At 38.0% G+C, this 15,132-nt stretch overlaps 1 protein-coding gene across 1 annotated transcript in view; it reads left to right on the top strand.

The window, feature by feature from the left end:
* Positions 1-15,132, top strand: part of SLIT2 (slit guidance ligand 2) — a 419,527-nt gene that overhangs the window by 309,195 nt on the left and 95,200 nt on the right. The window contains exons 11-16 of the mRNA XM_077814620.1: positions 886-957; positions 1,605-1,676; positions 5,126-5,197; positions 6,948-7,091; positions 7,235-7,398; positions 11,620-11,770. Of these exons, the coding sequence (XP_077670746.1) occupies positions 886-957; positions 1,605-1,676; positions 5,126-5,197; positions 6,948-7,091; positions 7,235-7,398; positions 11,620-11,770 (675 nt within the window). The remainder of the gene's footprint in view (positions 1-885; positions 958-1,604; positions 1,677-5,125; positions 5,198-6,947; positions 7,092-7,234; positions 7,399-11,619; positions 11,771-15,132) is intronic.

Below are 15,132 nucleotides of genomic sequence, written 5' to 3'. Positions count from 1 at the left end.
GCGAACTGTTTGACTTTATAGTAAATGGGCAGTAGAACTTCCTCAGCGTAATCTTTCCACGTGTATACTCCTGATGCTACTATTAATGATCCTAAATAAATCTGCTTACAGTGTGTCCTACTGAGATGGGAAACAAGTTCACATTCTACATTGTATCTACAGCAATCGTCATCCACATCATTCTGCATATATGGGAAAGTGGCAGTTAATGTAGAGTAAAAAGTTAGGCACAATACTGGTTAAAAACAATAGTGGGAAGTGAAGACATGCAATCTTGATACTTAAGATAAAAATCACCTTGTTACCTAGTAAGCTTAAAGAAATTGTTTAGCAGTTCACATACAAAACCATGACACCAGCAATGTTGCAAGTGCCAGCATATCTGTTATTCAGTGCTAGTATTCTTGCTCAAATTTTCCTACAACTTAGATACTTGAGTGTCTACTTTGTTTACATAAATCTCTTACTCCGTCTAATGTGTAAATATGAATCCCTGGCTAGTGTTTGGAGTTTCATAAAAGTGTAAGACTACTAAACTTACATAATTTAGATCTGAAGAAAGAGTTTAATTATTTGTACTTCTTGGCTGAATTACACAAAAATCCCAGATAAGTTATATGTCAGATCAGATCAACCTGTAATTTATAGTATTGCAACTCTGTATGTGAAGAAGAGAACATGCTTATATAGCCAAAAATTGATTTTTTGAAATTAAAACAATTACTGGCCCTGATTCTCATGGCATAAACCTGTACTATAGTAGAAGGGAAAAGTAACTATGAATAAATACGTCTCTGCTAATTTATTCTGACATGAATATACACATTTTAGATTGTTCTTCAGCATTACATTTTTGTATTTTTATGGTATTGTTTTTCTTTGCAGACGGTTGGAGCAAAATTCAATCAAGGTCATCCCTCCTGGAGCTTTCTCACCATATAAAAAGCTTCGAAGAATGTGAGTGAGAAATATTTTAGAATTATATAAAAACATTTTCATAAAACAGGTCATGGTCATACAAAGAAATTCCCATCAAAGTATGAGTATTTAAGAGTGTTTGACAGCCAGAGGATTAACTAATATGGCTGTCTGATTGCTTAGATCGTATAGTGCCTTTGTCATGTTAATAACCATCACTGGTAACTCAATGTAATGATACTAAGTAATATGAATGTATATAGAGAGAAATAGTGTGTCACTATAATGAAAATAATTGCTTAACAGATTTTTTTGGAACATATTTTGAAATGATATACCATTGTCATTTCATAATTCCATTGATGCTGTAAGTTCCTGTTGCCATATCAACCTAACTCAAAGAATGCTTCATAAAATATATTTAACTCTTTTATTATTATGAAAAATAAATCTAATAATCATTTTGTACGACTATTTATTTTATATAACCATGTGATGTTTCAGTGTAGTATGGTGATGTTAGTGCTTTGATGTTTTAATTTTTCAACTTTGTCTCACGAGGCCAAAATAAATATTTAGATTTAGCCTTTTCTCCAATGACCGAAGCTAATTACATAATATTTTAATAGTTATTTTCTGTGGAATGGGTTAGAATTCATTTAATATACCCTTGTTTCTTATTTTAGTGACCTAAGTAATAACCAGATCTCTGAGACCGCTCCAGATGCTTTCCAAGGCCTGCGTTCACTCAATTCACTGTAAGTATCAATTTGATTTTCTCAAAAGAAAGGCAAAATTTCTAACACTTGTGGTATTCAGTTTTTTAAAATGTTTGTCTTAGTGCAAAATTCTCATTTAATCTTCATTTTTCTTGCCTTTGAACGCTGTAAGATAACGTCAGAGATGTCAGAACTATAACCTGACATCATATTGTGGCTGAACACTAAAATTTCTTAGATTCAGGTCTTGAGAAGGATCCATGTGCTACTAATGTAAAAAGGTCCCAGCTGGATCCTTTGATAACTTGGAGCAGTAAGCCAGTCAGGGTATGGAAAATGCACTTCTTCTCATGCCATATTCACTCATGTTAAATTGAAAGATATTGCCTGGAGTAAACTCATGATGATTTAAAATTTGTTCCAAGTTGAAAATTGAGGGGTTTGTCCACTATTTATCATGATGGTTAGCAGAAATTATGACAATTCACACTGATCAGTTTTGTGAATAAGCTTACAAAATGAATACTGATAGCCTCAAGCTACTTTACTCGCCATCAGTTAGAGAACAGAACCTTTTGTTTTTTCAACTTCTGTCATTTAATCCTTAATTATAATTAAGTACTGTTTTACTGCTCCTACTTGACCTTGTTTTCACAGAATTGGCTACTTCAGAAATACTTTGAAGTGGAATGGAAGTTCATACAGTTTCTTTAAAATTACATCCTTTATTGCAGACAGGGCTTCCACTACTTTGGCTGTTCTAAAGGATTCTAAATATAGTGATTTTTTGTTTGTTTGTTTGTTCCTCTAAGGAGCATCCGTTTTATTTTCAACACATCCCATTCTAGCTGCTTTTTCACATTAAAAGATTGGCTCCTCTTAAAGCTGTATAGGAAGATGCTATGCAAGCTGCTTCTCAAATTACTTCAGCAGAAATTGTCTAAGTACCTGGAACCAGCTGGTTTCAGAGTAACAGCCGTGTTAGTCTGTATTCGCAAAAAGAAAAGGAGTACTTGTGGCACCTTAGAGACTAACCAATTTATTGGAGCATAAGCTTTCGTGAGCTACAGCTCACTTCATTGGATGCATACTGCGGAAGTGAAGAAACAGATTGATAGAGCCAGAAGAGTTCCCAGAAGTCACCCACTACAGGACAGGCCTAACAAAGCTGTTCTGTTATAAGAAAAAAAATCATAATTGTAATTAATTTTTTCTAACTAAAACCAAAAATTAGGAAATTATGGATTTTAAATACTAGATCTTTCCACATAAGCATTTACCTAATGAAGAGAGATTGCCCTCTGTGAAATAATCTCTCCTCAAATAATACTTTTGAAGATCTGACAGGACAAATGATTATAGCATTCTGTGATTTAGTTAAGAAAAATATTGCATAAGTGCTACCTACAGGAAATCTTGACTTAAGAAGCTAAATGTAACTTGCTCTGGTTTTCCATGAATCATAGAATATCAGGGTTGGAAGGGACCTCAGGAGGTCATCTAGTCCAACCCCCTGCTCAAAGCAGGACTGATCCCCAATTAAATCATCCCAGCCAGGGCTTTGTCAAGCCTGACCTTAAAAAATGTATGGGCTGGTCTCTTTGTAAAAGGCACTGATCTGGGAATTGAAGACTCGGGTTTTGCTCCCCACTCTGCCATCAACGTGGTGTGTGATCTTCAGCTAATAATTTTGTTTTTCTGTGCTTGACTTTCTTCATCTGTAAAATAGAATGTCATATGCACTCTCTTAGTAAAATGCAAAGAGACCTTTGGATTAAAAAGTGCTAGAAAAAGAGCTAAATCTTATTGTACTGTGTGCATATACCATAATGCACATTTTATTAGTCTGTGTTGTTTTCTTAAGGTTGCAAAGCCAAAAACTCAAAAGCTAGGAAGTACCACATATACTCATTCATAAGCCGAATTTTTTTAGTAAAAAAGGGAAGCATCAGAGAAGGGGGTCGCTTTATGAACGGGTATAGAGCGGGAGAGGTGGGACACAGCCCCTTCCCTCCCAACAGAGGGGGCAAGAAGAGGCAGCACAGCCAGAAGGGAATAAGCGGGGCCAGAGTCTCTCTGCTTCTGACCACGCTGCTCTCCCCCGAGCCTCTGAAGCAGCTGCAGGTCTGGGGCTGGCAGGCTGCGGCCGCGCCCCCCATAGCAGGCTGTGGCCACGCTGCCTGGCCCGCTGGAGCACGCTGTGGCCATGCCACCTGGCCCAGCCCACTGGAACATGCTGCGGCTGCACCGCCTGGTCTGGCCCGCCGGAGCAGACTGCAGCCGTGCTGCCCAGCCTGCCGGAGCAGATCCAGCCAGGCCAGAGACATCCTCCCCTGGCCCTCCCCAGGTAAGGTGGGAAGGGATGGGATGGGGAGAGTGTGGGGTTCCCAGACTAGGGGTGGGGTCATGTGGGGGGTGGTCACGGGGTTACTGCCTTGACCCACAGCTTCTCCCACCTAAAAAAAATTTTCCCACCAGTTGCTGTTCCAGCCCATCAGAGTAAGCAGCTGGCGCGCCGGGCCACTTTGTTTCCTTAGGTTTACCTCTGTGCCTGCGGACGCTCAAGGTAAACAAACCATCTCTACCCACCAGCGGCTTATCCTGATGGCCTGGGAGCCAAAGTTTGCTGACCCCTGAATTATAGGGTCGGCTTATGAATGGGTCATACATATTTTCCATTTTTATTTATCCATCTTGGAGGGGTCGGCTTATAAACAACCGGCTTATGATCGAGTATATACAGTATTATTGCTGCATTTTTTTTTTAATTTTACAAACCTACTTTAACATGCACATCAGTTGTTGCCTCCAGGGTCTTCACAAGGTGCCATTGTTGGTCTCAGAGCTGCAGTTCGGGAACCTTTAGTACAATATATAATTTTTTTACTGGTGTTTTAACTAGTTTTCTTAGTCAAATGAACATTCTGACTTATATCATGTGTCACAGTAAAGAAGGTGATATATTTCATTAGGAGATATGGCAGATCAGTGTGTTGGGGATTAGCAAGTAAACTCTTCCACTTCTGAAAGAGTAGGTAGGGTTTTATTTTAGTGTCTGCTGTAGACTCAACAATGAGAAACAAATTCAGACAAATCTTTAGTATCAGGGGGTCTCTGTCAGTGATACTGGCTGCTATCTGGAGCTATGTGGTACATTTTAAAAAATTGCTTAGAAGAAAGTCGTCTTGTCAGTACTTATACTTTATTATCCACTGACCAGTTCATCAGTAGACTAAGTTTCCTATCAACTTGCTAAAGTAAAGTAGATACTTGGGCCCTGATCCTGCAATGGTCTTTATAGGAGCAGATTTCTGCACCCATACAGGGGAGCTTGCCGAGGTCTTAGTTTTAAGTCCCAAATGTCTTGGTTACTGCTGTTTAGAATCATTTCAGGGAAGATGGAAGAAGTTTCTTTCTGTCTTCCAAGTCAGATCCAGAAAACCTGTATCTTAATAGTAACCACCTTGATTGGTTTTTTTCTGTTACAGTGTCCTCTATGGAAATAAAATTACAGAACTTCCTAAAGGCCTGTTTGAAGGACTCTTCTCTTTACAATTGCTGTGAGTATTTGTTTAATGCTTATCTCATTTTGAGTTAACTGGTGGGAGAGGGGATGGTTCTTGAAATTTTGATATGTACCCAGAAAAGAAGGGATAGGAAATTATCCCTATATGCAATATCAGATGCGCGGTGAAATCATTAATTTTAGTAGATGAAACTAGAGGTGTCAAGGCTTCTAGATTCTATCCCTGGCTCTGACTTTTGTTTGTAAGGTGTTCCTTTGATCAAGTCATATACACTCTGTATCCCAGTTTACCCACCATTAAAATGGATATAAATGTTAACCTGTCTTGTGAAAGTTAGATAACTGTGCAAGGTGCTTTGAGATCCTTGAGCAGAAGGTGTTGTATACAGTGAGTAGCAGTAGAGAGTCTACATTTGTCACAGTAGAAATATTTGATTTAACAGTGAGTATCAAGAGGAGCATCATGGTGATATGTTTTTCAACCTTTCTCAAAAGATTCAGCAGGATTGACAGTGCAGTTGTAGTACCGTCTAAAAATGGATTGTGTGCACTAAGCCATAAATCAGCAGTGATGTTCTGCAGTGGAGAATCTGGGAATCGCTGGCTTGTAGCTGTAAAGTTGGATGATCTTAGAAAATAACATCTATCCACTTGCTTAGAAGCATTTCTTGCCCAGACTTTATAGAGATGTGATATGGCAAAATTTCTCCTTCACTTGTGGAAGAAAGTGGCAAACTAGGAAGTCAGTGATGTGAAAATATAAATCATAGCACCATCTGGGGTTGATGTTTCATCTTTAGATCCTGATACAGTACTCAGGAAAGCATTTACCTTTGTTTCCTTCTCAGAGGAGTTTGTTACCAAGAATTATATTTATTCGCTGAAAGATCAAAGATAAATCTTTGTTTCTATTCATGCTATATTGAAAGCTCCACTATACTCTGATAAAATAAGGAAAGGAGCTACAAAATTTATTTGAAGTGCATGTCCTCCCTTGACCACACTTCTATTCAAATACAAATCCACCTTTACATTGCAGTAAAACCCAGTTTTTCAAAGCATAGAACACACTAACTTCACTATTCACCCTGATAAATGAAAAAAGGAAGAATAAGAAAGGGATTTGATTTGAAAAATCCAACAAGTTTCATGGTATACTTAAAAATTTTTGTTGTTTAAAAGAGGTAATAGATTTCTGTAAAAACATTCTTCCTTTTTATATTTGTAATATGGGAGGGACAGGGCAAAAGGGATGGAGATGGAGAAGAAAATCAAATCCAGGATAGCTCTGGACTATCATCTTATTCTGTGCCATCAGTTTTTTACTACAGCTTCTGGAAATGTGGCAGTATGCTGATTAGTAAGATATAATTAAGCATGCCACTGTACATCTCTTCCAGCTAATGAACACAGTGTTCAGTCCTTCTTTTGGGAAAAAGGCAAAGTTTTCCTTGCCCAGACTTGATTTCTCAAGCTCATTTCCTTGCTCAGATAAACACCACCTATATACATTCCATGAACATACACAACACTGCGATTTTACTAAAGAAGTTAGTGCATTTCAACTCCTATGTGTAAATGGTACAGAATAATTATAGAACACCTAAATAAGTTTTTAATTCAGTAAAAAAAAATTGTGTGCTTGTTAATTAAGGCTTGTATAATATCAGACAAAATAATCTTGTTCCAGTTACAAATGGGTACAAAGAATTATTGGTGATACCACAGTGAAGCTTGAGTGACAGTAAACTAATTCTGTTTTATAATTGTCTTTCATATAACAGATTATTAAATGCCAACAAGATAAATTGTCTACGAGTAGATGCTTTCCAAGATCTACACAACCTGAACCTTCTCTCTTTGTATGATAACAAGCTTCAAACCATTGCTAAAGGCACCTTTTCACCCCTACGTGCAATTCAGACTTTGTATGTATACTTTTACTTGTGTTGTATGTAATGCAACTTTCTATTTATGTTTGTCTTCTATAACATAAGAGCATTTCAGGAATAGTTGAGACTAATTGCAAATAATGTGTAAAAAAAAAAATTTTTTTTTCCCTTCATGAAAGGCATTTGGCTCAGAACCCCTTTATTTGTGACTGCCATCTGAAGTGGCTGGCGGATTATCTTCATACAAACCCTATTGAGACCAGCGGTGCCCGTTGCACCAGCCCCCGCCGTCTGGCAAACAAAAGGATTGGCCAGATCAAAAGCAAGAAATTCCGCTGCTCAGGTAATTTGCTTAGTTCAGCTGCTATTTCTCTTTTCTTGCCAAAAACAGTGGTTACAGAAGTTTTAATAAAAGCAGCTGGTTCTCTACTGAATTATTAAACATTGCAGAACCTTTTTTGTTCTTCTACTGAACAAAGGGGAAAATAATGGGCGGCTCACATTATTTGATCATGGAACATAGTGTAGTTAACACATTTGGCACTAAATCTAACTAGCACTAAATCTAACAGAGGAAATGTAATATACAGACTTCAGAATGAAATGATACGAGTTATTCTCTACAAGGATCACCATCGTAAATCATTTAAACAAAGTTTCACAAGGCTTTGGAATACATGAAAGATCTAAATATTTCAAGCTAAATATGGAAACATGATCTATTCATGTTACACAGGGAGCTTACCTCATACTGAAATTTACTGTTTGCTTTTTCTAATCTTATTCCATTTCCTACTTACATTTTTCTAAGCCCTAACCTCTGTCATATGGCATCCAGCTGTTCCAGGTGCATTTCACATTCTACAGTTTATTCAGCCTTGAGTGCAACTACCAAAGGAAAACTGTTTATTATCCATGTTCCGGATATAGTTATAACTATTCACATGTCATTTATCAGCTTTTGCGGTGAATACACTTTTTTTCACGTAATTATCTGCAGTTAACTGTAGTCCATACTTAATCTAGTAGAACGCATTCTCTGCTTGCTGACATTCAGGTGCATCTTCTATTTTTTCTCTTTGTTTTTATTTAGCTAAAGAACAGTATTTCATTCCAGGTAGGTTTGTCTCTGCAGTAAGACTGACTAACTGCAGACACCCTCTCCTCTCCCCACCCAAAAGCAAAATTTGTCATAGCTTTAGGAAACAGATGCATGTGTTTTAAGTATAGTCATACTCTGTAGATAGATATATTTTCTTGTGTAGATTACTAGTAGTTCTGTTTTCTGAATACGAGGGCTTTGCATGCAGCTCCTGATATCTTTTTTGTCTCACAAATCTGCACATAGCCTATGAAAATGGTACTTTTATTTACATTAGTTAGAAGTTTGCACCTGTTATTATATATTCCAACTGACATCTTTACCTACCTTGTATATCTTACCTACTGTAACACTACTGTTTTTAAAATGTAGCTATTGAGCTGCTTTTAAACACAGAAAATCTTCCTTCTGTCAAAGAGCTAGTACAACTTAAAGCCACTTTAAAAAAAAGGAACCCTTTCTTACTTTGCTTTTATGCTCTAAACCAGCAGTTCTCTGCTGTGTATTTGCAACTATTACTTGCTCACCTGTGACCCTGATTCCTGTGTTTTATGAAATCACAACAGAATGCCAGGAAAAGAATGGTGATGTTCTTCATTAAAGGCATTTTAAAATCTCTCACACACACTGTGAGTTAGAAATACTTTGTTAAATAGGAAACAAAATTTAAGAGTTTGGGTGAAACAGAAATGTAAACATCACTTTAAAGTACTGTATTTTTCCAAAGGAAAAATGGTATTGCCCTAGCTCTTTGAAATTTGTTTCTTTTCCCTTTGCTGTCAAGCATATGCACTGCTTTCTTTATAGAAAAATACTTATGTTCCTAACAGGTGATAAATAATCAATTGGCCAAGTACACAAGAATATAACTACAAAAAGCTTCTCACAGTTTAATATCTAGAAAAATATTTACATTAATTAATTGAATGCACTTGTTCTTTCAAACACTACATGTATATTGTCTTTCTGCAGTGTTTTAAATACTGATTTATTGATTGATCTTACCCTATTACCTTTTAACAGGTGTGTTTAACAGCTTTGCTTTTAGTGCCATGCAATTTTCTTTAAGCTGGAATGATCGTGTGACATTTTTCGTGTCCTTCTACTAATACGTTGGCTTGAGTTTTGCAGGGAAAAAAGAAAACTGGGCAAGGAGGATAGTTTGCCATCACTGGCAGCAGCAGGAACTTATTATTTTAAAATAGCTTAAAGGGGGGGAGGGAGATCTGATTTCCCCAATCTGTCTCGCCTCCTGAATTCCATAATGAGTAGAACACCTGTATTCCTCACACAGAGACACTTCTACTCAATATTGCCAAAATGACTTTTGTCTCTAAATTAGAAGCATTTTACTAGCAAATATCTTTAACAGGTAATCTAAACATGGCCACACATAGCTCTGATTTGTTTACCTACAAGAAATAATATACTACTAAAAAATGTAATTGCTAAAACGTGAAACACATCAGGAAGTTCTGAGAATGGTACTTTTTGAAGTGTGGCTTCAGTGTATCCTCTTCCTATTAAGTAAATAATGGACAGAGTACAATGTGTAACATTTCTTCAAACTTTGGAGATCTTGACCTAAATATTTTATGTGATTTAATTTTAACTACTATGCAAATTACAATTTTTCTTGCTCATGAGTAATTGTCAAAGTCCCATTAAAAAAAAAATTGGATACACTTTGCCTAGATAAATATCATTTAAAAAAATCAGCATTTTCTATAGCAGGTTGAATGTAGACTTTTTATAGCTGAGAGATCTGGGTCCACAGACCTTAAACTATTTTAATAGTATTCCCACAGAGTCATGTTTGGAGACTAAAGGTTATAACAGTAATAAAGCAGGAACTTGAACAAATTCTGCTTTTGTATTTGTTCATAAAAATATTTCAAGTAGTTATGTCATATACATTACTTGAAGCTAAGTAGATGCTAAAATATTACAGTATGTGAGGCCTCTTTTGTTCTATGGCACTTGTGACTGTTTCCCCAAAGTTTCTTTGATTATTTTTTTATTTTAAGTGGCTTAGCATAAATTTGTATAAAGCAGCATTACTCTATCTTATCATAATAAAAGAATTTTTAAAATGATAAATTATAACACATGAAAAGTATCATCCTATAAATAGTTCATAATTAATCTCTACCCTTTAGCTTAATTGAAGTTTTGTATGCCACTTAAAATGAATTCTTCTCTCTGTCCTAAAGATGGTGCCTCATTGCAACACCCTGTAATCAGAGAAATAATATTGAGGCAAGAGAATGAGACGGCTTAGTTTCATGTTTTTATTTTAATTGGGATTACTCTGTCTTTCTTTCCTCCTTGGCTATCTTTACTTTTGCAGGAGTTCACCATTTTGGCTGTAAGTAAAGTTCAGTGTCTGAACTAAATCACAGTGTACTTCCCAACCCTGGTGCACCTTCTTCTACTAGTGTCTTTCCACCTTTGTCCAAGAAGAACCCACAGGTCCTTTGAGCTTGTATCTGTTTTCCCTGTCACCCACCCTCAGTTCCTTACTTGATGTTTTCTTCTGATATCGATAGGATGTTATTTTTGTTCTGTTGATTGTGGGAAATGGTGGAAGAAACTTGCAGTGTGGTCTATTTCTTCTACTTTTTAGTTAAGCTGTGACACTAATACTGTTACAGTGGCAGTGGACATTCTGTAATAGGAATGCCATGTCATGTAAGCAAGTATTAAACTTCAAGAGATTCTGTAGCTTTTCCCTATTCCTTCCTCTTTTTCCCTTGCTTTTGTCCTTGGCCTAGTGGATGCAGTTATGATAATTTAGCGAGATTTTCTGTTGTGCTTGATCTAACCATGTGGTTGCAAGGTATGAGTAAAACATGGTTCTGTCAAGCACCATGGAACGTCACGCAGCTTTCTACAGCATGGCAAGCTGCTGAGGCTTAAGTCAGGATTACACACTTTTAAAATTAAAGGAGAAAATAGGGCTTTGAATCTTCTGTATTTGAGATTATGTGGAGGATTGGGGACTGTAAAAGAAATGAATTTAGAAGGTTAATGAAGTCCAGTCAACAACAAAAAGAATAACAAGAGAAAAAAGAAATGGCATAGAAGAATCTATTAAATCTTGACACACAGAGAAAAATAAATTCTGTAATAATCAGTGGCATTTGTGTGATTAGATGTAAACCAGGCAAGATTGGCTGGCAGCACAATCAGCAGAAAGTACAGCTGTGAAAAGCATAAGTTTTCAGTGTTCTCCCATCACCACGAACTTGGTCACAAGTTTTCCAGCATATCTCAAGCCCCTGTATTTGAACCTTCTCTTGAAGCCTTAATGTCTGTTTAGTAGCACAAAGTTTATGAAACATTTCTCAAGTTATTCGCCTTTAGTCTGCATTGCAGATCTATCATTTTAATTTTCTCATGAGAAATGAATCTCATACTCTATGGACTTAGTGTCTATATTTTGGCTTGACTCTTCCACAGGCACCGAAGATTACCGATCAAAACTAAGTGGAGACTGCTTTGCAGATCTGGCTTGTCCCGAAAAATGCCGCTGTGAAGGAACCACAGTGGATTGCTCCAATCAGAAGCTCAACAAAATTCCTGACCACGTACCCCAGTACACAGCAGAGTTGTAAGTTCAACCCGCAATAACATGCTGCTCGTCAGTGGGAGTACAGCTAACATTTTGGTTTTAAAAGTCAAAACAGCTTACAAGAAAGAGGGGGAAAGAAAGCTCAAACTACTCCCTTCCCCCTCCCCATTGTTTTGAATACTGAATGATGTTATAACCAAATTTAAAACATTTTTGTTAACACTCAACCCAAAAAGCAAAACTGAATATCTAAACTAACAAATTAATAAGGTAACTGCTGTACCATGCCATGTTTCTACTCCATGATTATCCACTGTTTATTTTATTTTTTTATTGTGTGGGGGGGGGGCAGGGTTTTATTTTTTATTTATATTAAAGTAGCAACTCGCTGACCCAATCAAGAAGCAGGATGACATTATCCTCGGTGATGTACAGACGTGTAACAAAGACAACAGTCCAGGATTGAGGTGTCAATAGAGGAAGTTTTAGAACAAATTGATAAACAGCAATAAGTCACGAGAACCAGATGGTATTCACCAAGAGTTCTGAAGGAACTCCGATATGAAATTGCAGAATTACCAACTAGTATGTAACCTACCACTTAAATCAGCCTCTATGCCAGATGACTGAAAGAAAGCTAATGTAACATCCCTAACGTTAGTATCAGGCAAATTAGTTGAAACTGTAGTAAAGAACAGAATTATCAGATGCATACATGAGTCAACACAGCCTTTGTAAAGGGAAATCATGACTCACTAAATCTATTAGAATACTTTGAGGGTGAAAATAAGCATGTGTACAAGTGTGATCCATTAGATATAGTGCACTTGGACTTTAAGAAAGCTTTTGACAAGGTCACACACAAAAGGCTCTTAAGCAAAGTAAGCTTGGTCAGAGGATGAGAGGGAAGGTCCTCATGGATCAGTAACTAGTTATAAGATAGGAAATAAAAGGTAGGAAATGAATGGTCAGTTTTCACAATGGAAAGTGGTAAATAGCGGGGTCCCCCAAGGACCTTTACCGGGACCAGTGCTGTTCAACATGTTCATAAATGATCTGAAAAATGTGGTAAACAGTGAGATGGCAAAGTTTACAGATGATCCAAGATTACACAAATAGTTAAATCCAAAATTGATTTCAAAGAGTTACAAAGGGATCTCACTAAACTGGGTGACTGGCCAACAAAATGGCAGATGAAGTTCAATGTTGTTAAGTTCAAAGTAATGCACATTGGAAATCATAATCGCAACTACACATACAAAATGATGGAGGACAGAATATTGGGCTACATGGACAATTGGTCTGCTCCAGTCTGGCGGTTCTTATGAGTTGATGCCTTGATGTGCTAGTAAACCTGGCAGATAGGGTGGACTAAATGGTGAAGGGGCTTAAAGGCAGAGACAAGGAGCTTGTGTTTAATGCAGTGGAAGAGTGAGAGCTAGTGTAGAGATGCAAGGAGGGGAGATATAATATAGTCAGAGTGACAAGCCAGAAAGGTGGTGCTAGCAGCAGCATTTTGAATGGATTGGAGGAGGTGCAATGTAACTGATGTCAAGATGAGATTATGGTAGTTGAGGCATGAGGTGATGAAGGCCCAAACAAGGGTCCTAGCAGTCTGTACAGACCAATAAGGCTAAATCCTTGAAATGTTAAAACAAGAAGACTTGGATATAGTCTGAATATGTGAGTTAAGAGAAAGGGCTGAATTGAAGAGGATGCCCAAATTGAAGAGGATGCCCAAATTGCAGGGCTAAGTGATGTTCATGAGGATAGACAAACTGAGGAGAGGAGGAGGCTTTTGTGGGAAAAGCAAAAGTTCAGTTTTGGCCATGTTAAATTTGCGCTGCTTGATAGATGTCAATGAAGAGGTGTCTGAAAGATAAGCTTTGATGCAAGATTGGGTCAAGGGAGACTGGTTTTTAGTGGAGAAATAAATATGCAAGTTTTTGACATATAGTACGTAAAGCCATGCTTGTGTATAACAGTGCCTAGATATATGATGGAGAGAGAGAGAGAAGAGCCAAGGGCTAAGGACTCAGCCTTGGGAGGTGCCCACTGAAGGAGAAAGAAGGCAAAACCCCACCAAATGATACAATTCAGGTGGATCAGAAAGATAGGAGGAGAAGCAGGAGTCTTCAATTTCAAGAGGAAGAGAATGATCAGTGGTGTCAAAGTACAGAGAAGTCAAGGAGGATGAGGATAGAGCAGAGGCACTGGTCTTTGGCTAAGAAGTCATTCAAAAACTTTTTGGTGAGGTCAGTTTAAGTAGAGAGAGTGGAAACTGATTGATGGGAGACAGAGGGAATTGGAGGAGAGGAATACAAGTTAGTGAACATGTTGTCTACAACCACTGAGTTTGACAAAGAAGAGAAATAGGGCAGTAGCTGAAGAGGCAGGTAGTGGTGGTTGTTTCAGCAGGCAATCTTGTAATCTAATTCCCCCCCCTCCCCCCCCCCCCCCAAAAAAAAAAAATGATATCAAGTTAGTTTGATAGAAGCTATTTCCAGAACACTACATCCCTCCATAGAGGAGCCAGTTTTGACAATGGGCAAGGAAGTGGACACGGCAGAAAAGATCCAGGCATCTCAGCCTCAAAGGTTCTGTTTTACTGGGAATCCTGTATTTGTCAACAAAGGTTGTATCATGGACCCATCAATGCTCTGTGAGGGGAGCTGCAAAGTGGGTGACATCCAGAACTGAGTGTTTTCTTAAGGTCGTGGGAGAAATCAATGCAGATTGCATTGGAGAATCTTCACTGTGTGCTAATCGTCACTGCTCTTCAGCAGAAAGGAATTGGGGAGCAACTTTTATCTCTCTCATCTTAAGGATTCTAGAATTGATGAGAAATACCACATCACTCTCCTCAAGCTCAAGGATGGATCTAGAGCCATGCTGTTTGTCAATGAGTGGCCTTCTCCCGGTCACCCCTCATGGCCTCAGAGGTGGCAGCCCTATAAGTAGTCCCTCACCTCAGTTTACCCTCTTGGTTACTCAAACTTAAAAAGAGTCTTTTACAAATCTTCTAATAGGGTCTGGTGTATTAACTTAAAGTTAAAAACAGCAAACACAAAAGTCTTCCCGCCAGCATTAAGCTGGCACAGCTCCAAACTTCCCTGCTGCCTACTCCCAGACCTTGTTGGCTGGAGCTCAGCCTTCTGGCTCTGGCTTCCAGGCCCCAGTCCTTCTCCCAGTCAGGGGTCCCTGCTTTATTAAATTAACAAACATTCAAAATAAAGTTTTCAAGTCCATACAATCTCCCAGACCTTCCCTGCCTGTTGTCTCCCTACCCAGGTTTCAGGTTTCTCTGCTGGAGCCTACTCACTCCCAGCAGCCTCTGTACTCACTTCTGTTCTTCCTGAGAACTCCCTGAAAAAACTCTGCAACTTCCTACTGCTCTTAGA

Source organism: Eretmochelys imbricata, chromosome 4 (assembly GCF_965152235.1).
Source record: "Eretmochelys imbricata isolate rEreImb1 chromosome 4, rEreImb1.hap1, whole genome shotgun sequence".
Classification (NCBI taxonomy): domain Eukaryota; kingdom Metazoa; phylum Chordata; order Testudines; family Cheloniidae; genus Eretmochelys; species Eretmochelys imbricata.
This window is presented reverse-complemented; position numbering and strand designations above follow the sequence as displayed.